The sequence below is a fragment of the Sylvia atricapilla genome, chromosome 22 (genome assembly GCF_009819655.1).
Source record: "Sylvia atricapilla isolate bSylAtr1 chromosome 22, bSylAtr1.pri, whole genome shotgun sequence".
Classification (NCBI taxonomy): Eukaryota; Metazoa; Chordata; class Aves; order Passeriformes; family Sylviidae; genus Sylvia; species Sylvia atricapilla.
The window spans coordinates 7,332,924-7,357,868 of record NC_089161.1 but is presented as its reverse complement, the minus strand read 5'-3'; the positions used below and the strand labels follow the sequence as shown (position 1 = coordinate 7,357,868).

The 24,945-nt window shown below is 55.7% G+C and overlaps 3 protein-coding genes across 7 annotated transcripts; 2 read left to right on the top strand and 1 right to left on the bottom strand.

Moving 5' to 3' along the window:
* Positions 1-433: 433 nt before the first annotated feature.
* ZNF362 (zinc finger protein 362) lies at positions 434-10,819 on the bottom strand. 4 transcript variants are annotated; one of them, XM_066334507.1, is made up of 10 exons: positions 9,441-10,713; positions 9,064-9,090; positions 8,869-8,953; positions 3,841-3,904; positions 3,467-3,713; positions 3,061-3,382; positions 2,737-2,961; positions 1,810-1,888; positions 1,577-1,735; positions 434-1,503 (listed from the first exon to the last, which is right to left on the bottom strand). In XM_066334507.1, exons 1-10 carry the CDS (start codon positions 9,499-9,501, stop codon positions 1,387-1,389), a joined length of 1,386 nt encoding a protein of 461 aa, XP_066190604.1. In that variant the 5' UTR covers positions 9,502-10,713; the 3' UTR covers positions 434-1,386. The 4 variants fall into 4 exon arrangements, with proteins under 4 accessions (XP_066190604.1, XP_066190601.1, XP_066190603.1 ...); XM_066334504.1 differs by lacking the exons at positions 9,064-9,090; positions 9,441-10,713 and adding an exon at positions 10,748-10,819; XM_066334506.1 differs by lacking the exon at positions 9,441-10,713 and having other exon boundaries at positions 9,064-9,117.
* A 6,045-nt stretch (positions 10,820-16,864) lies between these two features.
* On the top strand, positions 16,865-22,266 carry LOC136370856 (E3 ubiquitin-protein ligase TRIM62). Its single transcript, XM_066334509.1, has 6 exons — positions 16,865-17,003; positions 18,512-18,928; positions 19,669-19,764; positions 20,737-20,993; positions 21,064-21,179; positions 21,530-22,266. Exons 2-6 carry the CDS (start codon positions 18,521-18,523, stop codon positions 22,078-22,080), a joined length of 1,428 nt encoding a protein of 475 aa, XP_066190606.1. The 5' UTR covers positions 16,865-17,003; positions 18,512-18,520; the 3' UTR covers positions 22,081-22,266.
* An 886-nt stretch (positions 22,267-23,152) lies between these two features.
* On the top strand, positions 23,153-24,444 carry SVBP (small vasohibin binding protein). 2 transcript variants are annotated; one of them, XM_066334510.1, is made up of 3 exons: positions 23,153-23,286; positions 24,053-24,174; positions 24,256-24,444. In XM_066334510.1, the coding sequence occupies exons 2-3, from the start codon at positions 24,055-24,057 to the stop codon at positions 24,340-24,342; spliced, it is 207 nt and encodes a 68-aa protein (XP_066190607.1). In that variant the 5' UTR covers positions 23,153-23,286; positions 24,053-24,054; the 3' UTR covers positions 24,343-24,444. The 2 variants fall into 2 exon arrangements, with proteins under 2 accessions (XP_066190607.1, XP_066190608.1); XM_066334511.1 differs by lacking the exon at positions 23,153-23,286 and adding an exon at positions 23,296-23,428.
* The last annotated feature ends 501 nt before the right edge of the window (positions 24,445-24,945 follow it).

Sequence of the window (24,945 nt, the reverse complement as noted above, 5' to 3'; positions counted from 1 at the left end):
CCCAGTCTCACCCTCCCCTCCTGCAACCCCACAGGGACGAGGCCCCCACCTGTGTCCCCAGGCAATGCCCACAGGGGAGTCTCCTCCCTCCCAAAACACAACCCGCCAGTTTCATTAATTCCTGTTTTGGTCTTTTTTTGTTCTCTTTTATTCTCTTTTTTTGGAAAGGGGCTGGGCTGGGGGGGTTTAACTCCTTTTCCACACTGTGAGGCCATGGCCCCCCTCCCAGCTTCTCCAGGAACCACAATGCAGGACGGGGGGGTGGTGACAACAGGGAGAGGGGCAACTTTTTGTCCATTTTCTCCTCTTTTTTTCTTTTTTTTTTTTTTTATTTTTATTTTTTTCCCCCTTTTATAATAAGGTACCAACTAGCTCTAGAGAGGCCTGGCCTGGCTGGGCAGTGAGGAAAATAAAAAAGCCCCGAAGTCTGGGGGAAGGGGAGAAAAAAGGGGGGCTAAGTGTATAAGAGGCGTATTTACACGGTATTAACATGCTGACAAAAAAGGTTACAATATTGATATCGTACAACATCGAGAGGAGAAATAATGGAGGGGTAAAAATTAAGGGGATGGGGGGTAAAAATAATAGGGATGGTAAAAAATAAGGAGATGGGGTTAAAAATTAATAAAAGGTAAATAAAACACCCTGAAAAAAAACCAACCCAAAGAAATGCTGAGTTAAGGCTTAAAAAGTGTATAAAAAATAACACAGTTAATATCCAAAATGAACCAAAAAAGTACAGAATATAGATGAGTTTGGGGGGAGTGCCCCCCAGCTCTATACAGAGGGTATGTACAGGCAGGCACAAGGCTAAGCAGGGGTACCCCCAAACCCCCCAAAACTGGGGATGTGGAATGGGGGGGGCTGTCCCCAGGGGGACGCAGCTCTGCCCGCAGCTTCGCCCTCAAAAGGGACCCCAAAAGAACACAAAAAACCCCCCGTAACGGTTAAAAATCAACCCTAAACGGAGGCTCTTGGGCCCAGAGTCTGTGGGGGGGAGGGGGTTGTGGTGGGACATCCCCCCTCCCCCAGCTGCTTTTTGCTCCATCCATAGTTCGTTTTTGGGGTGAATTTCTGGTCTTTAGCAGCACCAAGTTCTTGGCCAATAAATATATATATATATTTGTATGCAAAAATGGGGGGCGGGGCCCGGTGGGGGTGAACACCCCCACCCCTTCTGCCCCCCCCGCAAAGAAACCAAACCGCAGAGATTCAAAGTGCTCTGAAACTGTCTTTGGATGTCACCAAACCTGCGGGAGCTGGGCAGGAGCACGGCCTGGGCACGGCCCGAGGCGCTGGGGGTCATGTCCTCCTCCTCCTCCTCCTCCTCTTCCTCCCTCTCCTCTTCTTCCTCCTCACGCTGGGGGGGTCCTTTCCCCTGCCAGCTTAGATGAGGGAGATTCGTACAGGAATGCCGGGCGACTCCGTCCGCTGCGGCGAGTGCTGGCTGACCAGGTGCTCCACCACCGTGTGTTTGGACATGTGCTTCATCAGATAGGTCTCCTACGAGGGGGGCAAAGGGGTGAGTGGGGGGCTGGGGGCTGGGGGCAGGTTTTGGGCCATCCCCCATGCTCACCGAGGTGTAGGCACGGCCGCACATGCTGCAGCAATAGGCCTTGGCATGCTTGATGGCATGTGCAGAGAGGTGGATCTGCAGCGAAGCCGAGTCCGTGTACGCCCGATAGCAGTTGGGGCACTTGTAGGGCTTATCCTTGTTGTGCTGGCGCTGGTGGGACTGAGGGAACACAGGGAGTCAGGGGGGTACTACAGTGACCCTGTGCCTCCCACCCCAGGTCCCCCCACACTGACCTGGAGGTTGGAGAGCTGGGTGAAGGCCTTCTCACAGCCAGGGTGTGGGCACTTGTAGGGTCTGTCACCGGTGTGGATTCTGGGGACACACATGTTGGGTCACTGTCACCGCCCCTTCCACCACCAGGCACAGTGCTGATCCCATCCATGGGGTCGCAGTGGAGTGGGGGGTTACAGTGAGCACAGCTACATTAGTGGCCCAGGAGGTGACAGGGGAGAAGTGAAGGAGACATGGCGCTGAGAGATGAGGGTTGGGAGAGGTTGCAAGCACTGGAAGCTGTGAAGGTGGTTGGGATGATGAGTGTGGAGGAGATGGACTGGCATGCATGGACAAATGACCCCATGGTCACTGAGGGTGGTGGGCGCATGGGGGCATGGTGGTGATGAAGAAAGTGGTGGTAAAAAGCACAGTGGAGGATGACTGAACATGGTGGGGGGAATAAAGGAAATGGAGATGATGAGCATCGTGGCAATGTTGCCATGGTGGCATGTGGTCAGAAAGAAAGTAGTGGAGATAATGGAGGTACCAGAGACTATGAAGATGGTAGAGATGCTGAGCACAGTGGGAATAATGAAGGCTGTGGAGTTAGATTGGCTTGCTTGGTGGGGATGATGAAGGTAGTGGAGATGATTAGCACGGTGGAACTCATGGAAGCGCTGAAAATTATGTGTGGTGGGGATGATAAAAGCAATGGAACAGCCAGTGTGGGGGGGAATCAATGAGCACAGTGGGAGTGATGAGTGTGGTGGAGACTATGAAGGTGCTGAAGATGATGGTGAAGGTGCTGATGATGAAGGAGATGATGGCAGCAGGACCAACAAGCAGAGCAGGGTCATAAGGGATGTCAGGAGAGACTGGTGGGTTTGGGGCACCCACCTGCCCCCCTCCCCGGCCAAGTGTCCCCAGCCCCTCAGCGGGGCCCTCACCGGGTGTGCTGCTGGAGGTGGGAGAGCTGGCGGAAGGACTTCTCACAGTAGGAGCAGTGGTAGGGTTTGACGCCCAGGTGGATGCGCAGGTGCTGGGCCAGGTAGGAGGCATTGGCAAAAGACTTGGAGCAGTGGGGGCACTTGTGGGGCTTGGCCTCTGTGTGCGACTTGGAGTGGATCTGCATCTCCGACTTGGTGAAGAACGTCAAGGGGCAGACCTTACACCTGGAGGGTGTGGGGGAGAACCCCGCAGGGACCGGGCTGGGGTGGGGGGGGCTCCCCGCCATCGCCCCCAGCCCCCACAGCAGGTGGGGGTGTGCCTACCTGTATGTCTTCCCCTCTTTGGCCGTCTCCCCTGAGGCCAGGATGGGGTAGGGCACCACCAGCACTGGTGGTCCTGAAGGATTTTCTGCCTTGATCTTTTTCCGACCCCGCTCAGCCTTGGGTGGTCCCAGCAAGCCATGGCCCTGGATTGTCTTGATGGAGTCAAGGAGGGGGGGGCTGGTGATTCCTGAGATTAGGGTGGGTGAGGAGGCAATGAGGCGGCTCTGGCTGGTGGAGGTGGGGGTCGAGGGGGTGGTGGTCCCCGTTCCTGGGCTGGATTCCGAGGTGCTAACGGCCGGTGCACGGGACGCGAGCCCCAACCCTAGTGGGCGACGTGATGGAGTATTAGTCTTGAAGGGACCCATATCCCCCTCTGTCCCCAGACTGGCAGAACCAGCAGCGGTACCTGTGACAGTGCTGGTGGCCGGCCGAGCGTGCAGGGCCACGTCAGGCTGGGGCACAGCCTGGGGGTGCAGCCCTGGCACCTGCTGCAGCTTTGGCAGGGACATGATGGACTGGCTGCTCTCAGCAGGTGAGGGGGGCACCAGGAGGGGCTGCTGAGAGGCCACCGAGGTGGGAGGCAGGTGTGGGGGGCGGATCTTCTCCGCCATCAACTGCTCCTTGATTTTGTTGATCAGGACCAGGTTGTCCAGCTGAGGGGGGAGAAGGCAGAGAGGTGGGTGAGGGCAGAGGAACTGGGACCCTGGGGACCCCCAGCCTCCCCCTCAGTGTTCACATCCATCTATCCTCCCTCCCAAAATCCCAGTGCAGGGGTCCTACCTGGCTGGGCATGGTGGGGGGGGGCGGCCAGAAGTAGGGGTTGTTGAAGCGAGGTTCCGCCATCCTGGGGAAAGAGGGAGGCGGTTATGGGGCATCACAGGCTGCCACAGGCCCCCCACCCGTCCACACTGAACCCCCTAAAACAAACCATCACCCCCAAGAAGCAAAACCCAGACTGAGCAAAGGGGGTTCTCCAGCCCTGCCCCCCCTACCTGCTTGGCAGCAGGTAGGGGGGGGCAGGGCTGGAGAACCCCCTGAGCATCTTCCCAGATGAAAACTCCTGTAGCATTAGGGGGACACCAAGCACTTGCCTGCCTCCAAGACCACAAAACACTGGTGAGCGCACTAGGACACAATTTTGAAAAGGAGGAAGCTGAAATTTGGAGAAAACACCCAAATCTCCCAAGCCTGGACGTATTTCTCCCATCCAGGAAGGGACTGGAGGTGGATGGGATGCTGCCATGGGTTCAGCACACTGAACCCAACAGCAATCCTAGCTGAATCCCTCCCAAAATATGCCTCCAAAGCCAAGTGACATGCCTGTGACACCCAGGACTGGCTCAACAGAACACTCAGAAACAGCAGGGCTGGGAGTTTATGAAGATGCTTGAATGTGTTGGGACAATTAACTCTAAATCCATCTTTGGGTAATGGGAAACAGCTGGAAGGGGGGAGCAAAAGGGTGATCCCGGCACAGCAGCCCAGCATGACCAGGCATCACCATCCCAGCAAAGCCCATTACGGGGGCAAGAGGGTAAGCACCTATAGGACCCTGATAGGATGTACGGGACAGGGGCCCCAGAGAGCTCTGACTCCAAAATAAACCAAGCCATGGCCAGGATTCCAGGAGAAACTAGAGCGATGTCTCCAGCAAAGTGCATCTCCAGAAGCCTTGGGGAAGGCAGGATTTGGGGACAACGAGACTTCCTCCTTTCTCCTGCTCCTCCACCTCCTCCTACTTGCTGCCCCAGGTTTCAAACACGGTCTGAGCTCTCCATAGGCAGGTAGGCAGCACCCAGAGAAAGGGAATCCTAGTCTCACAAGAATGTAACATCCCAACAGCAACCCCAGCCTGAAGAAGCTGTGGGATGGACCATCCCCATTTTGGGGGGAAGCCAAGGCAACAAGGAAGGAACCACCCGCCCCTTGCGCTACAGAGCAGCCTAGCACAGGATGAGGTGTCTTCCAGGGTATCAAGGAATGGGAGCAATTTCTCACGGCAGACCTCAATGCCACAGCCTTTCCAGGACACCACCCAGACATTGGCTTTGGGAATTCCCCTTCCCAGTCTTGAACCACACCAGACCACCTCCCAGCTGCTCAAGCACCGAATTTTAGGGTTCTGAAGTGATAGCAGGGCTGGATCCCAGCAGCACAGGCAGAGGCAAAGTCCCACTCCATGCCACAGAACAGGAATTCACTGAGGATGTTAAATGCATCTTCCCATGCACAGACATAGCCGATGCCAGCTATTTTGTGTAATTATATATGTACCCACAGGCCGCCCACAGCGTGCATTTACCCACTGGCTACGTGTGTGTGTGTGTATGTATATACACACACATATATAAGATCTCTTGGGATGATGGGCACAGCATGAGAGATGCCAGTGCCAACATGAGGGGCTGGACACCAGGAATCAGGGACAAAAGTGGAGCTGGCAGCAGGGAGCAGGAGCTCAGGCAGGAGGGCTCTGAGCCCCCTTGGCATGACCAAGCACACCGGCACTGATCCCACACCCCAGAGCAGCCATGGGAAAACAGGAAACCAGAGCTATGATTAGAAAAGGGTTTTTGGAGCTGATCCCCCATCTCAGCAGGTGCCCCGTGACCTCTGTCCTTCCCATCCATCCGTCCATCCTTCTCCCTGTCCCAATAGCATGCCAGGCTCCAGTGGAGCCAGCAGCAGCACCCAGACCGATCAAATCCATGCCATGGCCCTCAAACCATCACCAGGACACGGCACCAACCCAGACACCAGTCCCAGGATCCTTCCTGCAAAGCTGGAGGGGGCTGGAAAGGCACAAAGGATATTTTGGGGAGAAAAGCATAAATATCACGTGTTTCCCCACCCCCATCTGAAGAGGACTTACTAAGAAATGTGAAATTATCTGTAAAACCACCACACTAGGAGCTGGATAAACAAGAGGGAAGAAATGGTCAGCGTTGCCAAAATAATTATAAAAATCCCTGTTCCTGTCCCGATTTAATGTTACAAATTGCACGGTGCTTTGTCAGGAGCGACGTCCCATTCTCTGGGGCTGGGAAACAAAGTGGGAGGGGGAAGAAAGCAGATGGAAAAAAAAATATATATATAAACTCCCTTTTTCTCTATTCTCAGCTAAATATGAAAAATGGAAGCTGACATGCAGCAAAGGTGGAAAAAAAGAAAATCTATTAAAATGGAAATTATGAAGGGCATAATTGCGGCACGTCTCCCCCCAACTCTGCAGGGCACAGGGGGGTGGTAGGGCTCTCTGTGCCCCCTCAGTTTCTGCCTGGGCAGGGGAACCCCCCTTGGGTAACATCTCCAATGGCGTGGGGTCCTGTGGTCCAAGCCATGGTGGGAAGAGCCCCTGACATCCTCCACAGACACCAGATTTGGCTGCTGAGGGGTTGTCAAAGGTTATCCCCAGGGACACAGTGGGTACCCAAAGCATGGTGGAGACCCAAACATCCCAGCCAGAGGAGAGGAATGTGGGAAGAACAAGCAGGAAGATGCACAGAGCCCCAAAACCATGGGCTGAACCCCAATTCCCCAAAACAGCACAGTACCCAGCATCACCGCTCTGCCAGGCCAAGGGGGGGAAGCAGCAGCATCCTAAAAAGAGACCAGAAGCCTCCTTGCCTCCGCACCCATGGGGAGGGAAGAGCAGGAGAAGCTGGCAAGCCAGGGCTGGGGGTGGCGAGGGGAGAGCAGGGGCGCTGGCAGCAAGGGGGCGGTGGTGCCGGGGCCGTCGGGGTCGGCAGCGTTTGGTACTCACAGGGTGGCCTCTGGAGCCAGGTGGGCGCAGCTGCCTGGGGAGACGTGTCGCTGAGGCTCCAGATTGATGGGAGGTAGATGATGGCACGGGTGGGCACGAGCTCACTAGAGCCTTCCAACTTCCTACCCAACTGCCGCTAAGTCAAGCTACAGTTCTCTAGGGAACGCCTCTACCTTGGCAGCCCTCTCTGTCTCGCCTTCGCTGAAATAAAAAGAAACAAGAGATTTCTTTTCACGGCACCGCTGAGAGAAAAGGGGAAGCTCCCAGGGACCGGCGAACGACCACCGACCTGGTACAGCCTGAAACTGGGGGGTCTGGGAGGCGAGGGGAGGGATCTAGGGTGACAAGAGCAGCACTTGGTAGCTAAACATGTCCTCAACCAAGCAAGACACAGTTTGGTGTCCCCAAGTATCCCAGCAAGAGCACCAGGGCAGAGCTCCGACCCCTCCATGCCAAGCGGCGAGCACAGGAAAGCCGGCGGCGGCCAGAGACGGCGCACTGGGGAGAACCAAGCAGGGGGATGGATGTCCCCTGCGTGCTTCCCCATCCAAATCCTAGCACATCTTTCCCAACACAGGTTAGATCAGGGATGGTGACGGTGGCCTCAGCATGTTCCTGGGCCAGGGAACCCAGCTCTTCCTTGCACCATGCCTCTGTTTCCCCCCCAAAACACAAGGCCATGCCCCTTGACCCCTCTTAAGAACAGGTTTCCCTGGGGTTCACCTGGAGCAGGAGGAGTTTTGGAGCAGGAGTTTTGGAGGGAAAGCAAGTGCCCATCCACAAAACCTGTGTCACATAGCCACCAGGGTAGGAACCGGCATCTAGCACCATCCTCGGGGAACGCACATCCCTCCCTGCCCAAATTGCCCACGTTCAGGAGGGATTCACCCCGAGGCCGAGGGGGCAGAAGGCAGGCATAGCTGTGAAGCAGGAACGCCGGGTGAGCCCCCTGTGGCTCAGGAAGGGGGTGGCCCACACGCCACAAGAATTCACCCAAGATGGAACCAATTAAACCCTGGCTTCCGCCCCCCGGAGGGCCCTGGGCTGGGGCTTCTCCTGCATTTCCAGCAAAATCAACCCAAAATAAGCCCAGAGCCTGGACCAAGGGTCCCTGAGCAGGAGAAAGGGTGCACAGGGCAGCGTGAGGAGCCAAGCACCAGTGGCAAGCAGGACGGGAGGCAAAACCATGCTAGAGACCCCCACGGGATCACCAACTCAGGGGTGGAGGAGGTGGTACCAGGATGGCAATGCTCCCAAAAGATGGGGGCCAAGGCGGTGTGACCCCAAATCCACAATTTGGGTCCAGTGACCCAGCAGAGGAGACACAGGGACAGCCTGCAGGGAAACCCAGAGCCCATGGCGTGACACACCAGACACAGGGCACACATGCCCTGCCAAACATATCACTCTGCAGCTTTGGGGGTCCTGTTCCCCCAGGCCCCAAGTACACCCACCCTCCAAAAGAGACCAGCCAGGCAGCCTGCAAGGGAAAGGCAGGACTACAAACCAGCCTGGGGGCAACTGCCCATCCCCAGCAGCATGGGCGTGTCACCTATGGGTGACAGCACACAGGGACACTGAGGCACAGACAGGGCATCACCCTGAGGAGCAAGTGAGAGCACCAGATTCAACATGCATTTGTCATGACATTGCACTCAATGACCAAAAATCCACATTTTTAAGGGAAAAAGCAGAAGGTGGTGGGGTTGAGGGTGAACATTATTGTTTTATGCATATAAAGGCATATTTCTTAAAAGAGAAATATCAAGGGGTCACACATATGCCAGGAGCGGGGTCCCCTCCCTGCAGAGGGGGCAGGCAAGGAGTCCTTCACACCCCCAAAATATACCATGGCCCCACTTATATAGAAATATATATATCCACATATAATACCTGGATTCTGGTGTGCATATATATTATTTTTATAAGCACACATATAATTACACGCATGCACATTAAAACAGATGCTATTTTAAGACGTATATGTACAAAAGCAGGGATTTTTTTTCTCCCTGTGATCCCCTCCATCCAGCCATCATGCCCACCTCTGCGAGTACTGGCGCTGCTTCCCCTTATCCGCGTCCATCTCCAGCTCTAGCTGAGACCGGGTGCTGCACGTGGGGCGTTTTTCTACGGGGGGACAAGGAGGAGGACAACTTCACACACCCCGAACCCCCCGCCAGCCCCCGGCGCGCGAGATCCCACAGCGGAGGAACAAAAGCGAAGCGGCTCCGACCTACCCGACCCGTGGGAACATGGGGATTTGCCTGAAAATAGAGAGAAAACAACAAAAAAACAAGGAAAAAAAAATAGTGGGGTTTTTTTATAGCCCCGCTCACCCCCAAGCTGTCGGGAAAGCTGAGGAGCTGGCTGGAAAATTGAGGGTGAATTTCATCCTCTCACCCTGGACCCTCAGCCTCTTGGCAAATCACACACCATGAGGGACTTAAAAAACTTTTCTACCTCTCTGCTAAAATATCTCTTTACAATTTCAAAGGTCTCGGGCTCAAAGCCACTTTCACCTGCTCCATCCTCCCCAGGTTAAAAAACCCGGCTGCTATCCAAAGGACCACAGGCTTAGGGGGGGGAAATAACCCAACAAGGAGCATCCTCCAACCTTGAATGGAGAAAAAGAAATCAAAATCATTCAAATTCATCATTCCTGAGTTCAAATCCATCACTGTGGCTACGCTGGCTCTAAGCTCCCCCCCCCAGGCCCCCCGACGTGGCCGGGAGATTATGGATGTATAAATAGTATATGGCTAAATATATGTTGGAGAGGGACAGACAGACCTCTGGGACACAGCCACAGAAATCTGGGTCCCTCACTAAAGCTGCCGCATTCCTGCCAAAAACGCCATGAAAAAGAAAATTTACCCCCTCCATTAGACCTTCCAGCCAGCGAGACCACTTTTCTAGACAAAAACAGTTAATGCAGAAAACAGTGAAGAAAAGGAGGAAAAGAAGAAGGTGAAAAGGAATTTAAATGGTTTAAATTATAGTAATGGTGATTATGATGATGGTAATGGTAATATTCAGCCCCTGTGCTGCTTCTGTCACCCCCTGTAAGCAAAAAAAGTCAGAAAAAAGCCAAGAATGCATTAAAAAAAACAACCCCCCCAAAACATGCAACATCCATAAAAATAGGTACGTTCGGCTGCAATTAACTTTTCCATTAGACCATCCAGAGGGAAAGAAAAAGGGAAAATCCTGGTAAATGGGTATTTTCCTCGATGTCCCCCTCTTTTCCCCCCCTTTTTTCTCTCTCTTTTCCTTCTTCTTCCTGCTTGGAGGGAGGTGGTGGAATAATGATGATAATAATGAAAAAAAGAGGTGGAAAAAGGCGAAGTTTGGTTAAGTGAAGTTGAAATCCTCAACCTGGGAGAGGATTTGCGGGGGGGGTGGGGGGGTGGGTGGTGGTTTTCCAGACAAAAAGGCCGGGAGATGGGGGTGGAAGGGGGAGTTTGGGGAAGGGGGGGGTGGCCTGGCTGGGTGCTCCCCCCATCCCCCCTCCATCCGCCGCCTCTCCCACATTCTCAGACGTTTTTATTAAAATTCGCAGACAAAAGGCAAACAAAAATGGCAGCCCCGGCTTATTTTTAAAACGCTAGGACGGGGACGCCATGTTCTGCAGGGCTGAGGGGAGGGCGAAGGGGGGTTGACGGGGAAAAAAGGAGGGAATTTTTTTAAAGAATATTGATTTAGATGAAAAATGAATAAAAAGCAGCGCGGGGGTGGGGGAGAGTGTGTGACGGTCCCCTTTTCCCGCTCGCCCCCGGGGGGAGTGGGGTTTCGGGGGGTTTTGAGGTGTTTTGGAGAGGGGACGAGGGGGGGTGGAAAGGGAGGGATGAAGGATATTAAAAAAAAAAAAAAAAAAAAAAAAAAGCGAGGGGGGGAAGGTAAAAAAAAAGACACTTCCTATACCGACAGCCATGGTGCCCCGCCGTCCCGCCGGCTCCGCCGCACGGAGGAAGATGGAGCCCCGCGCCGTCCCCCCGCCGCCGCCCCCGCCCCCGGCCCGCCCGGCCCCGCCGCCGCCACCGCCCGCCCAGGGACGGGCTGGGCTGGGGCACCCCGGCCCGAAGGGGCTTCACGGGGCCCGCGGCGCCCCGCCACCGCCGCAGTCCCAGGAGCGCTCCGCTAAGCTCCGCAGCCCGCGTTCCCTCAGCCCCGGGAGGGGTCCCCGGTGTCCACAGCCCCGCCAGCCCTTTGGGCTCCCCAAACCCCCTCAGCTCCCCGATTCCCGCAGCCCCGGCAGGGCTCCCGAAAGCTCCGCGGCCCCTGGTTGCCTCAGGCCCGGGAGGATGCTCCAGTACCCACAGCCCCCCGAACCCCCTCAGCCCCATCGGGGCTCCCCGGTTCCCTCAGCCTCCAAACCCTCTTCAGTCCGCCAGTCCCCGCGGCCCTGGCCCGGCTCCCCAAACCTCCTCGGCCCCGGGAGGGCTCCCACAGCCACCCAAAGCCTCCTTGGGCCCCCAAACCCCCTCAGCCCCCCAAACCCCCTCAGTCCTGTCAGAGCTCCCTGGTTCCCTTAGGCCCCCAAATCTCCTCCGTCTCTGGTTCCCTCAGCTGCCACAAGTCTCCTCACCCCCCAGATTCCCTCCATTCTCAGCCTGCCCCGCTCCCTCAGTATCACCAGCCCACCCAAATTTCTGTAACCCTCAAATCCCTTCAGCCCACTTAGTTCACCTCAGTGTCCCCAAAGTCTCCACAGACACACATTTTCCCTGAGCCCCTGTTTCTGCTCAGACCACCCAAAGTTCCTCAATGCCCTGGGGCTCCTCAGTTCTCCTCTGACGCTGCCATGTCTCAGGCCCCTCAGACCTCAACTGTGTGGTTCCTTCAGTGCCTCCAGGATTTCTGTGTCCACACCTCCCCAAATCTCCTCAGAATCTCCCAAAATCTCAGTGCCTCCAAATCTCCTCAGCCCCCCAGTTCATTTTAGCCCACTCAAAGATCCTCAAATACCCAGATCACCCCTAGACCATCAGTTTTACTCAGACTCCCCAAGATCTCAGATTCCCCAGATCTCAGACACCTCCCAGATCTCCTCAGACCCCCAGTTCCTCTCAGATTCCCTCAGATCCCCTCGGATCCTCTAGATCCCTTCAGTTCCTTCTGTTTTCCTCAGCCTCCCCCAGACCCCCAAATCTCCTCACCCCCCAGTTCCCTCAGCACCTCCAGGACTCCTCAATGTCCCCAAATCTCCTCAGAACCCCCAAAATCTTCTCAGGCCCCACAAATCTCAGACTCCTCAAAATCTGTTTAGACCCCCAAAATCTCCTCAGACCCCCAGTTCCCTCAATCCCCTCCAGGTCTCCTCACCTCCCGTAAAACTCTTCCGCCTGATTCCCCTCCAAAAGCTCCTCATGCTCCCAGTTCCTCTCAGCTCCCTGTAAGCTGTCACTCCTCCATTTCCCCTCAACCCATGCAAAGCTCCTCAGAACCAAGACCCCTTGATTTTCCTCAGACCTCCCACCCCCACAGTTCTCCTCAAACCCCCTGAACTCCCTTAGCTCCCCAAATCTCCCCAGGTCCCAGCCCTTCCCACTTCCCCTGACAGCCCACCGCCTCTGTTCCTCTACCCCCCACCCCGTTCCCCTCAGCCCTTCTCTCTGCCTCTAACACCATCAGCCCCTTTGTGAGGCTCCACAGCCCCCTCAGGGACACCCTCACTCCTCCCTGTATCTCCTCGTCCCCCTGAGGATCCCCCCATTATCCAGGGGGTCTCCAGCCCCTCTCAGGGTCTTTCCCAATCTCAGGGTCCCCCCAGCTCCTCTGTGGGTCTCTTGCAGTCCCCCAGATCCACAGACACCACCCACAGGGGAAGGAAAAGAGGGGCAAATCCCATCTGCTCCCCTTCTCCTAGGTTCAGGGGATTGATCCCTGGAGCTTCTGAGTTTCCACTTTGAAAATTACTTTAAAGAAAAATGCACAAAATTACAGCTCTTTTTCATGTTTTCCTGAAATGTTCTGTCACAGAAGAAGTTGGAGAGGAAAGGAATGTCCTGAAAGGAAATGGTGCTTCCAAGAGAGGTGGGAAATGGAAAAGATTTAGGATGGGATGGGAATGAGCACGCAAGAGGTCTCCAGCACAGAGTGGACATTGCTTTGCAGCTGCCCAGGGTGTCAGAAGCCCCTGGAAAAGATCCTGGCCACAGCAATGGAGCTGGGACTGAGGCACCATCCCCTGTGGGACCTGTGGGCCTGTCCCTGGCACTCCCCACATTCCCACTACTCAGTCAGCCCTCCAGCCAGGATCCCCCGTCACCCAGCACTTCCCCATCCTGGAAGATCCCCAGATCCATTAATTATCATGACTCAACTGAGAACCAGAGCCAGAGGCTCTAAAACTCCCTTTTAATTTGATTTTCAGATATTGTCACCCAGGAGTTGCCAGCTAGCATTGGTGTCATCCCAAAATAGAACACCAGGAGAGCTTGGATCCCCCCAGAGCTTCCCGAGGTCCGAGTTTGCCCTCACTGGGTTAATTTCCATCAGGGCTTTCACTTCTGCTGTGGGATTTTTTTCCCTGTGATTAAGAAACTGGTGGTTTTTAAACCTCAGCACCAACATAGGCATTTTCTGAATTTTTTTTCTTTTTTTTTTTTTTTTTCAGAGAGAGTGGAATTATCCAATCCAAAATCTGCACTGGGAGGAGACAGTGTGGGTCACTGCTAAGCTTGTGGGATCCACTGAGGACTGGAGAACATCTCCTGGGATTTTCCTTGTTGTGACTAGCTGGGATAAGTGACACTCCAGGCTTTTTTTCTGACCCTGCTTTGGATGAATTAATCTTGAGTGTGGGAAAGGGGCCCCTTTCCTGGGAAGGTGGATGGTATGCAGGGGAAAACAACAAAACCCATGCCCAACTCCATCCCAGGCTGGAAAATGAAGGAAATTAGTGCTTGCCTGCTGAAAAAATATGATTCCAAGGCTGGTTTTGCTCCCAGGATAGATCCAACTGTGATTAAAAGGAACGGAAGGGGAGAGGGGAAGGAAATCATTCTGGAATCACCACCAGAGGGTTTTGGCAAAGCCACAGGGCCATTAGACCTGCGCAGAGCAGTGTATCCTTCCCATCCCAGCAGCACCAGGAAGCCAGATCCGTCCAGGACCTCCAGTTGACTCAGCAGACAAAAGGAGATTTTTATGGATGGCAAACTGGGATTTTCCAGTGAGAAATGTGGTCCTGGAGTAGTGATAATGGGATTCCCTAGAACTTTTCCAGTGTTCCTGAAGCCTGTGTCCTGGATTATGGCACACCGGAAGGGGAATTCTTTGGGAGGCACCTTCATCCCACCGACCTACTTGTTTCCCTCCCCCCAAATCCTTTATCTTCCATTAAAAAATGATTGAAAGCACCTACCATAGTAAGCTCCCCTGGGACGAGTGGGGGACACCAGGCATTGGGGATGCCAGTATTCCCAGTGCCAGCTATCCTGATGAGGGAAAATGCTTATTCCAGGCTTCTTGACATTAGCAACCCTAAAAAGTAGGTTTTTCTCCCTGGATTGGCAGCGATGGGGAGTACAAAGGGCACTATCTGATGCTGGTGTGAAGCAAACATCGAGATTTTGGGATGTTTAGTAAATGCTGGGAAAAAAATCCCCTGAGGTGCCAGATTTTCCCATCTCCCTGCAAAGGGGAGAGCCCTTGGGCTCTAATTAAGTAATGAGTTAATTAGGATTAATTAGTTACTGTTTGCAAAGCACTGCAGAGATGAGACATGTCAGTGTGGGGCAGCTTTCTGCTGCTTCTATGGAGGAGTGTGGGATCCTCCGCAGGAAGGGGGTCCATAAACAAATTTGGGATTAAACCCTGTAGGATGGTGCACTCCAGAAGCAGGCTGGATGCTCCCGGCATTCCAGCAAGGGTGTCTTTCCATGCCAGGATGGAAACACACATGCCAAGAGCCAAGCAGGCACGTCCCAGCGTGCCCATCCCGCCAGCAGCAAGGGGGAACATTCCAGCACTGCGGCTCCTCGGAGCCGCCCTCTCTTCCCGCCAGCATTCCCGGCACACGCAGCACACGTGGGGAGGAGACAGGTTTCCTCTGCCCACCGGCTTTGCCGGATCACCCAGACTCTTGCCACATTGTGGAATCCTCCCGCCTGCTGGAACCACAGGAGGGAAGGGCTGTGTATCCCATAAAAAGGTTGGGAATCAAGGCACGGTGGAGCCCTGCCCAGCTCACACAGGAGGTAACAAAGCCAATTTACTAATTAACTGGGATTAATTTCCCTGTTTGCCCAAACTACCCTGTGGTTTCTCTTAGTTGCCCAATGATCTGTCAGGATGAGTGTTGGCAGTGCTGGCTGAGCACCATGTGCTCCGGTGGGATGATTCCCTCAGTTGCCCCAAATTCCTGGAAATTTCAGCCAAATGCTTAGGATACAATTAAATAACCTATTAACTACATGGAATGGGATCCCCTAGCCCTGCATCTGGGGTGAAAAAAGGATTTTTTTCCTTCTTTCCATGGTTATTTGATATCATTCCAGCCATTCCTCAGTCCCCCGAGGGTCCCAGAGGGGAGACATGACCTGAATTCCTAAAGCAGGAAAACAAGCAGGAAAAAAAACCAAGTCGGGGGGGAGGGGTTTGTTTTGGTTTTTTGGGTGTTTTTGTTTGTTTGTTTGTTTGGTGGTTGGGGTTTTTTTATTATTATTATTTTGGGGGGGGGAGGTTCTTTTGTGGGTTTGGTGGGGTTTTTTTAGCTGTTTCCAAGCATTTAGGGCCTAGCAGGAGGAGGAATAGAGCAGATGGTTATTCCCTGGAAGGGGATAGGGATAACCAGGAGGTGGGGTGTACCTGAACTAGGGGAGAGGAAAGGAGGGTGCCAGCAGTGGGAGTGAGGTAATCCAGCAGTGAAAGCCAAGGAGTTTGTTCCTGTTGGCCCTTGGCCAGACAGTCACGCTTCTTCCCAAATATGCAACTCAACTTTCCCTCAGGAACTGTGTCCCCTTCCTCACTGCCCCCTCCAGCCCCCCTTACCCCCACCCTGTGATTCCTCTTTGGTTTCTCTGGCCCCTCAAGGGGGGAGTGAAACCTTCATTATGGAGCAGACAGTGCTGCCACTGGTCCCAGCTGGTGCTGACTGGTCTCACCACAGCGAAGCATCACAATGACACAGTAGATGCCTGGCACCCAAAACTCCTTTCTGTGATTTTTGGTTAAATTGGTATATTTGGGGGGAAAGTGGTGTTTTCTCAACAATAGGTTTGTCAGTGTCAGCTGTGGGGTCACCTGGCTCTGGTCACTGGTGGGTGCAGAAAACTGGGAGGAAGGGAGGGATAGAGGGATTAGAGTACAGGGAGAAGGAAGGGTAGACAGGATGAACAAACAAATGGAGAGACAGAGGGATTAAGGGCTGGACAAGAGAAATGGGTGGATGGGAGAGCACGGCTCTTATAGATGGATGGATAGATAGATGGACGAAGAGATGAGAGTCCAGGGGGTGGACAAATGAACAGATGAAGGTATTAAAGATTGGATGGGGAGATGGACAGGGTAAGAAGGAGATGAGGAGGGATGGTTGAAAGGACAGAGGGGAGGGAGGAGTGGATAGAGGGATGCACAGTGGGAGGCATGGATAATTGGACAGAAGGATGGACAGAGAGATGGGGGCATGGACAGATGGACGGAAAGAGGGACAGGACAGACGAATGGATGGATAGAAAGATTAAAGTCTAGAAGGGAAGAAGGTTGGACAGGGGACTGAGAGGTAGGTAGAAGGATGGATGGACAGACAGAGAAACCGGAGGACAGAGGGACAGAAAGACGGACAAACGGATGTACCAAGGGTTGGACAGGGAGATGGCTGGGTGAAGGAAAAAGCGATGGACGGAAGGACAGAGAGGGATAGAAAAAGTGCCCGGCTGTCCGGACAGACGGACGAGACACGGCTGGCGAGGCCGCAGCCCCTTTAAGTGGCCGATGGTCCGCGCCGGCGAGGCCGCGCGCGCGGGGGACAATGGGTTGGGGGCGGGCCCACTGTGGCCGCGGGGGGGGCGGGCAGGAAGTGCCGTGCGGCCGCGCCCCCTCCTGCTCGCCCACCCCTCGCGGCGGGGCCGCTCTTGAGGCAGCGGCGGCGGGAGCGCGGATCTCATCGGCACCGCGCAGCCCACCGGCACTGGGAACCGGGCACCACACCAGAACAGCACCGGGCAGCGGCTGGGTGAGGGCAGCAGCGTCGGCAGCTGAAGGAGTCGCGGGGTGGCATCGGACGGGGGTTGGCGGGGACCGGTCTCGAACCGGGGCCCTGCGGGGAGCGGGGGCGGGCACGAACCTGGGGCTCCGGTGCCGCCGCCGGCAGCCCCAGCCCCGATCCCCCAAATCTAGCCTCAGCCGTGACCCTTCCGAGTCCAGCCTCACCCACGGCCCCCAAATCCTGCTTGAACCCGACCAACTCAAATCCAGCCTCAATCCCGACTCCCCAGATCCAGCCTCAGCCCCACCCACTCCTGAGCCCCTAATTCAGCCCCATCCCTGCCCCTCACCATTCAGCCTCAGCCAGGGCCCCTGATGCAGCCTCAGCCCCACCTCCCCAATATCACTGGTACCCCCATTTCCCCCTGTCAGACCATCCGTCATGCTCTGTATCTGATTCACCCCCAGCCTCACACATATTGCAACCCTATTGTGTCCACTCCCAGTGTTTCTCTGATCACCTCTATCCCAAATCTGCCCCACTGCATCCTGATGCTCCCATTCCCCCCACTGCACTCTGACCCCCCCATTGCATCCTGATCCTCCTAATGGAACAGATCCAGCCCCCCCATTGCATCCTGACCCCCAGTTCCCCCCTTGCACTGCACCCCTATTGCAGCTTGGTCGCCCATTGCAACCCTCCATCCCACTGTTGTGGCTTGATCCTCCCATTTTCCCCAGTGTGACCTTCCCAGCAGCCCCAATTGCATCCTGGCCCCCCATTCCCCCTCTTTGTAAATCCTCCAGCCCCCCACTGGCTCCTGACACTCCCGTTTTCCCCCACTGCAGTCCCTCCAGCCCCCATTACATCCCAACACCCCCACCTTGCCCCTGGTTACAAACCATGGACTCCCCCATTCCCACCTGACCCCCATCTCCCTTATTATCATCCTCACCCCTACTTCCCCATGCCTCCCCACCCCAAGTTCCCCCATTCACTTCCTCCTCCAACAATTCCCCATTCACCCCCTCAATTCCCCACACCAAGCCACCACTCATCCTCTCATTCTTAACTTCCCCCACCCCAAACCCTCATTCATCTTCCACCCCCCACAACTTTCCCCTCAACCTCCCTGCACTCCCAGCCCTCCACTCACCCTCCTAACCTCCCCTCCCAAGCCCTTATTCACCCTCTCAGCCTCATCCCAAGGCCTCCATTCACCCTCTCCACCTTCAACCTCCTCCCATCCTAAGCCCCCCTTTTACCCTTCTACCTCAAACCCCGTCGTTCACCCTCTCCCCATCAATCCAAGGCCTTCACTCACCCTCTCCCCCACAACTGCTCCTACCCCAAGCCCCCCTTTTACCCTCTCTCGTCTGAAGCCACCTCATTCACCCTTCCACCCAAAGCCCCCTATTCACACTCTTCCCATCACCCCAAGCCCCCCATTCACGCTGTCCTCCCATGGTCCTCCTCCCCACAACCCCCATTCACCCTCTCCCCAAGCCCCCCTGACCCTGTGCCCCTCTCCCCAGTCCCCAGCCATGGCCTGCAGCCTCAAGGACGAGCTGCTGTGCTCCATCTGCCTGAGCATCTACCAGGACCCGGTGGGGCTGGGCTGCGAGCACTACTTCTGCCGCCGCTGCATCACTGAGCACTGGGTGCGCCAGGAGCCGCAGGGCACCCGCGACTGCCCCGAGTGCCGCCGCACCTTCCCGGAGCCAACGCTGGCCCCCAGCCTCAAGCTGGCCAACATTGTGGAGCGCTACAGCGCCTTCCCCCTGGACGCTATCCTGGGGGCCCAGCGCAGCCCTTTCCCCTGCAAGGACCACGAGAAGGTGAAGCTCTTCTGCCTCACTGACCGTGCTGTCGTCTGCTTCTTCTGTGACGAGCCAGCCATGCACGAGCAGCACCAGGTCACCAACGTGGAGGACGCCTTCGAGGAGCTGCAGGTGGGTCCCTGTGGGATTCCTTGCCCTGAGGGGCTCTTCAGGGCTGCTGTGTCTGGCTGGTCCCTCTCACCTCCATGGTAGTGCCCTTCCCTTTTGTCCCTGCACCCGTCCTGAGCCCATGGGGGTCAGTCCTGTGACTTCCTCCTGCCCGTGTGTCCCTGTACCCTGTGTCTTCCTGCACTCCTTTTCCCCATTGTAGTCAGGGCCATGGCTCCCTCTTGTCTATCGCTCGTCCCTGCTGTCCCCACCGGGGTCAGCTCCATGCCTTCTTCCCATCTATCTCTCTGTCCCCACAGCCCTTTTTTCTGCATTGGGGTCAAGCCCATGCCCTCATGCATCCATCCATCCATCCATCCATCCATCCATCCATCCATCCATCCATCCATCCATTTATCCATCCATCCATCCATCTATCCATCCATCCATCTATCCATCCATCCATCCATCATCTATCCACACTTCTGCTGCTGTCCCCCTGGGATCCCCCTTCTCCATCACCACTCGGAGTCCTTGGGAACCCTCAAATCACCTCATGGCTGAGCTGTCCCCCAAGGAGGACCTTCTAATCCAGGACCAGTTACCCCCCACCCTGGGCAGGACCCTCATTCCTCAGGGACCACTCATGGCATGGGCATCCCACAGCCCCATAACTCCATGGTTGATTTGGGTGGGAAAGCTCCCTGTGGGATCCCTTTTTTCCCCAAATCACCTATTTATGGATTTTCCCTCCCTATCCCCAGCGTGAGCTGAAGGAGCAACTCCAGGGTCTGCAGGAGAGTGAGCGTGGCCACACAGAAGCCCTGCAGCTCCTCAAGAAGCAGCTGGCCGAGACCAAGGTACATATGATGACACCACTGTCACCCCTGAGGACCCCCCATTTTTCCCCAGCCCTTCACAAAGCAGAACTAGGGTCAATCTCATTGCCACCCTGATGACACCCCAACCCTGACTCTCACCAGCCTGGTTTTGGGACTTCCAAACACTCCAAACTCTACAATTTCATGGATTTCCCCATTTTTTCCTTCTGTGGTACCCCAGTGGGGCTCCTCATCGCTCTGTAATTTCCTGCAGTACTTCTTTGGTTTATCTTTTTAATTTAATTAATTATCTCCTCAGACAGTGATTCAGTGTCCAGTGAGGTTCAATTTTCTCCCCATCCCCCCTAACAAGTGATGTGAGGTTTTTTCGGATTTTAGAGTTTATTCTAGAGTTTGGGGGTTTTTTTCAGTTTAGGTTGGTTTCTTGGGTTTTAGGGGAGTTAAGGTGTAATTTGAGAGGTTTTGGAGTTTATTAGAGAGTTTGGGGGGTGTTAGGGTTTTTAAAGGTTCCCTTTAAAGGTTCTTGAGGAGGTGTTTAAAGTTATTGGGGAGATTTATTCAGGGTTCTTTTGGAGATTGTTTTAAGGTTCTTTGGAAAGTTTTTTTAGGGTTCTTTTTGGTTTCTTGGCGAGATTCCTTAGGATCCTTTTGTAGGATCTTTGATAGGTTCTTTTAAGTTCTTTGGGAGGTTCTTTTATGGTGACTTGGGGGCGTTCTTTTAGGGTTCTTTGTAAGGTTCTTTGGGAGGTTTTTTTAGGGTTCTTTTAGTTTTTTTCAGTGAGGTTCTCCTAGGGTTCTTTGGAAGGCTCTTTGGGTGGTTCTTCTAGGATCTTTTAAGTCCATTTTTCAGGGGTGCAAGATCAAATCCATGCTTGTAGCCCCCAGAATTCCCTGATCTGATACCCCTTTAGATATTTATTTGGGGATTAAGGAGCTCATGGAGCGACCGGCAGAGCTTTGGGTGCTCCTAACCCCCTGTTGCACCCCAAGTCCTCAGCCAAGAGCCTGCGGGCAACGATCGGGGAGGCGTTTGAGAGGCTGCACCGGCTGCTGCGGGAGCGGCAGAAGGCGATGCTGGAGGAGCTGGAGGCTGACACGGCGCGGACGCTCAGCGACATTGAGCACAAGATCCAGCGCTACAGCCAGCAGCTCCGCAAGGTCCAGGAGGGCACACAGATCCTGCAGGAGCGCCTGGCTGAGGCAGATAAACATGTCTTCCTGGCTGGTGTGGCATCCCTCTCCGAGAGGTGGGTGGCAGTGAGAGGGTGGCGGGCTCCCTGGTGTCACCCCCACCTCGGCACTGTGTGTTCTCCACAGGCTGAAGGGGAAGATCCATGAGACCAACCTGACCTATGAGGACTTTCCCACCTCCAAGTACATGGGCCCGCTGCAGTACACCATCTGGAAATCTCTCTTCCAGGACATCCATCCTGGTGAGGGCACAGGGATGGGGGGTGGTGAGGGACAGGGAGGTCACTAGGGGCAGGGACACACTACTGAGGGATGGGGAAGGAGACATCACCTGTGAGGGAAGGGGATGTCACTGACAAGGGATAGGGACATTACTGCCAAGGATCTGGGACATCAGTGATGAGGAGCAGGGATGTACCAGTGAGGGATAGGGACATCACTGACAAAGGCTGAGCATGAGGACCAGTGAGAGATGGGGACAGGGCAACCCTGGTGACCTTCCCCCATGCCAGTTGTCACCCTGGTGGGACAGAGCACCTGCACTGACTCCAGGGCTGCACTAACCCTTGTTCCCCCGTCCCTGCTGTCCCAGTGCCAGCAGCGCTGACACTGGACCCTGGCACTGCCCATCACCGCCTTATCCTGTCAGACGACTGCACCATTGTGGCCTACGGCAACCTACACCCGCAGCCGCTGCAGGACTCGCCCCGACGCTTTGACGTGGAGGTGTCGGTGCTGGGCACCGAGGCCTTTGGCGCTGGGGTGCACTACTGGGAGGTGGTGGTGTCTGAAAAAACCCAGTGGATGATCGGCCTGGCCCATGAGGCCGTGACCCGCAAGGGCAGCATCCAGATCCAGCCGAGCCGCGGGTTCTACTGCATCGTGATGCACGATGGGAACCAGTACAGCGCCTGCACCGAGCCCTGGACGCGGCTGAACGTCAAGGGCAAGCTGGAGAAGGTGGGCGTCTTCCTGGACTACGACAAGGGGCTCCTCATCTTCTATAACGCTGATGACATGTCCTGGCTCTACACCTTCCGGGAGAGATTTCCCGGAAAGCTATGCTCGTATTTTAGTCCTGGGCAGAGCCATGCCAACGGGAAGAATGTCCAGCCGCTGCGGATCAATACTGTCCGTATCTAACGGGGGTTTTTGGGTTGTCCCCCCGCTCTGCTGGGTGCTTTCCCACTCCAGGAGCTGGTCCCAGTGCTGGACAGGATATGGCATTCCTCCTGCTTCTCTCAGTCCTGGGCTTCCAGGGAATCCCAGTGTGGGTAGCTGGGATATGGCAATAAAGGATTTGGAGAGAGGTGGTGGAGAGCCCCAGGGTGGGGGAGCTGGGCTGGGGGACTGTGGTGCCTCCAGTGGGGGTCTGTTACCACACTGGGGGTGCCACACTGTGCTGCGGCCATTGTGCCTGGTCTGTGGCACTGTGCCATGGTGGGGTGTTCCATGGCAGGGGTCTCTCACCGTGCTAGCGGGTACTGTGTCAGGGTCACCATAACCTGGGACATGTACTGTGACGTGTGCCGCATGTACTGTACTGGGCCATGCTGTATGTGCTGTGCTGGGGCAGGCTGTGCCACAGTGTCCCAACCCTGCGCAGGGGTCTCTGTGTGTCAATGTAGGGGACACTGCGTGTATTGGAATGTAAAGGGGGCTGTATGGGTGGGCTGTACAGATGGTCTGATATATGGGGGTGGGCTGTATACAAGACGTGGTACAGAGGAGGTGTTGTGTGCTGGGATACAGAGGGGGTGCTCTATACAGGGGGTGTGATATGTTAGAGTGGGCTATATAGGGATATGCTATGTAGGGGGGTTATGTGTAGGGGCTGGGCTGAATGGGGGTGTGATATATAGAGGTGGGCTATATAGGGTATAGGGTATATGGTATATGGAGGGAGATATCTAATGTGGGGCAGTGTTACATAGTGGTGGGCTGAACAGTAGAGTGATACATGGGGATGGTGTTTAGGGCCTGGGCTGTGTTAGGAGTGTGGTATAATAGGAGAGATACATAGCAGGCAACCTGTACAGGGGAAGAGTTGTATATGGATATATGGTGATATATAGGGGTGGGCTATTTAGAGGAACGCTAGGTAGTGAGATGGTATATAGGGGTGAGCTGTACGAGGGGTGATGCCTAGGGAGTGGGACGTAGCAGCGCTGGGGACTAAAGGACACTGAGAGCGCTGAGGGGACATTGTGAGCGGCTCCCCCACCCGCCCGCCAGGCGGCGCTGTGGCACCAGACCCGCGGGCTCTGCGCGTGCGCCCAGGGCGGGCAATCGAGCGCCGAAAGGCGGAAGCGGGTCCGCTGCCATCTTGCCCCAGGCACAGCCCCTCCGGTACCAGGGGACGCGGGGGTGCACCGGGGCCTCAGGGGCTTGGCTGGGGTAGTGAGGGGGCACTGGGGCCTTGGAGGGGGCTGAGGCGTCACTGTGGGCCTGTGGAGGAGTGAGAGCTGGGAGTTGTGGGACTGGGATGCCTGTGAGTTTGGAGGAGACTGTGAGGCATGGGGGGCGCCTTGTTTGGGGGCACTGAGTGTGGTGGGGTTTGGGTGGGGGGTGATTTCTGAGGGGCTGAGGAGGCTTGCGTCAGTGGTCTCCATGGGCAGTGGTGTGCAGGGGGGCTGTGAGGATGGAGGGGGGTTGGGGGGCTTTGGGACAGGGAGGTCTGTGGGGTTGGGGATGCTCTGGGCGGATAGCGGGCGGGGTGCTGGGGGGCGAAGTGTGAGAAGATGGGGCTGCTGAGGGGGCTAGGGAATGAGGGTGACGGGGAGAAGCCTTGGAGGGGCTCTGTGGGGGCCAGAGTGTCTCTGGGGGTGTGAGGGGACCTGAGAGGCTCAGGATGGATTGGGGGGGATGTCTCCGTGGAGGCTCCGGATGGGGCTGAGGGTCTCCTGAGAGGCTTAGGATGCATTTGGGGGTCACCTGTAAGGCTCAGAATGGATTTGGGGGGTCACCTCTGCGGCCCAGGATGGATTTGAAGGGAGTTCCCTGTGAGGATGCCATTAGGGTACCCCATGGGAGACTCGTTTGTCTGGGCGTGTCACGGGCATAGGGGGCCATGTGTGTGGGTCCGGGGTTCCGCGGTGATCCCCCCGTGTCACAGCCATGGATCCGGGCACGGGGCCGCGGAAGGAGCGGCCGAAGCCGCGGGAGCCAGCAGCTCGCCTGGAGAAGGCCAAGCAGAGGTCGGCACAGCAGGAGCTGAAGCAGCGGCAGCGGGCAGAGGTGGGAACACGGGAATGGGGAGGGACACGGCCTAGGCTGCAGCCCGAACCCCCTTTGCCATCCGCCCTTTCCCAATCCCAGATCTACGCCCTGAACCGGGTGATGACGGAGCTGGAGCAGCAGCAGTTCGACTCCTTCTGCAAGCAGATGCAGGGATCCGGGGAATGACAGCCCGGCCCCTGCCCTGCCCCCCTCCCCTTTTCTTATCCCCCGGTATTTATTATCAAATCGCCCTTTTTATATCAATAAAATCTGTGCTGGTTCTCTGTTTCTCGGCTCTGGCTTGCTCCCTGTGGGAATGGTGTGGGGGACGGCAGAGCAGCTGTGGTGCCGGGTGCCAGTTCCAGCCGTGGCCCCATCCTGACATTCCGTGCTGCAGGGAAGAGTCCTGCCCTCCCGGAGCTGGGATTTATCCCCGGGGGATGCAGCAGGAGCCACCTCTTGCAGCTGCTGCTGCCGCCAGAGCCAACCCGGGGATCCTGAGTGTTTCTCCAGCGTCAGGTTTGACCTTCACTTCCTTCCTCCACCCACACCCTCTGTGCTCCAGCCACCGCTGTCCGGCAGCCTCCAGCTTTCCAGAGACTTTGGATCAAGTCCTGCTTCCCCCCTTTCCCTGCAAATAAACCACATTTGGGATGGTATTGCAGCCACAGATTAAGTGGTAAATTCCAAACTGTTCCCTGTGAATCCCATGTCGGAAACCCTCTGGGAGTTTGACCAGCATCTTCCTCCTCCCACCCAAGGAGGGTCTTCCTCATTTTTGGAGTGTGA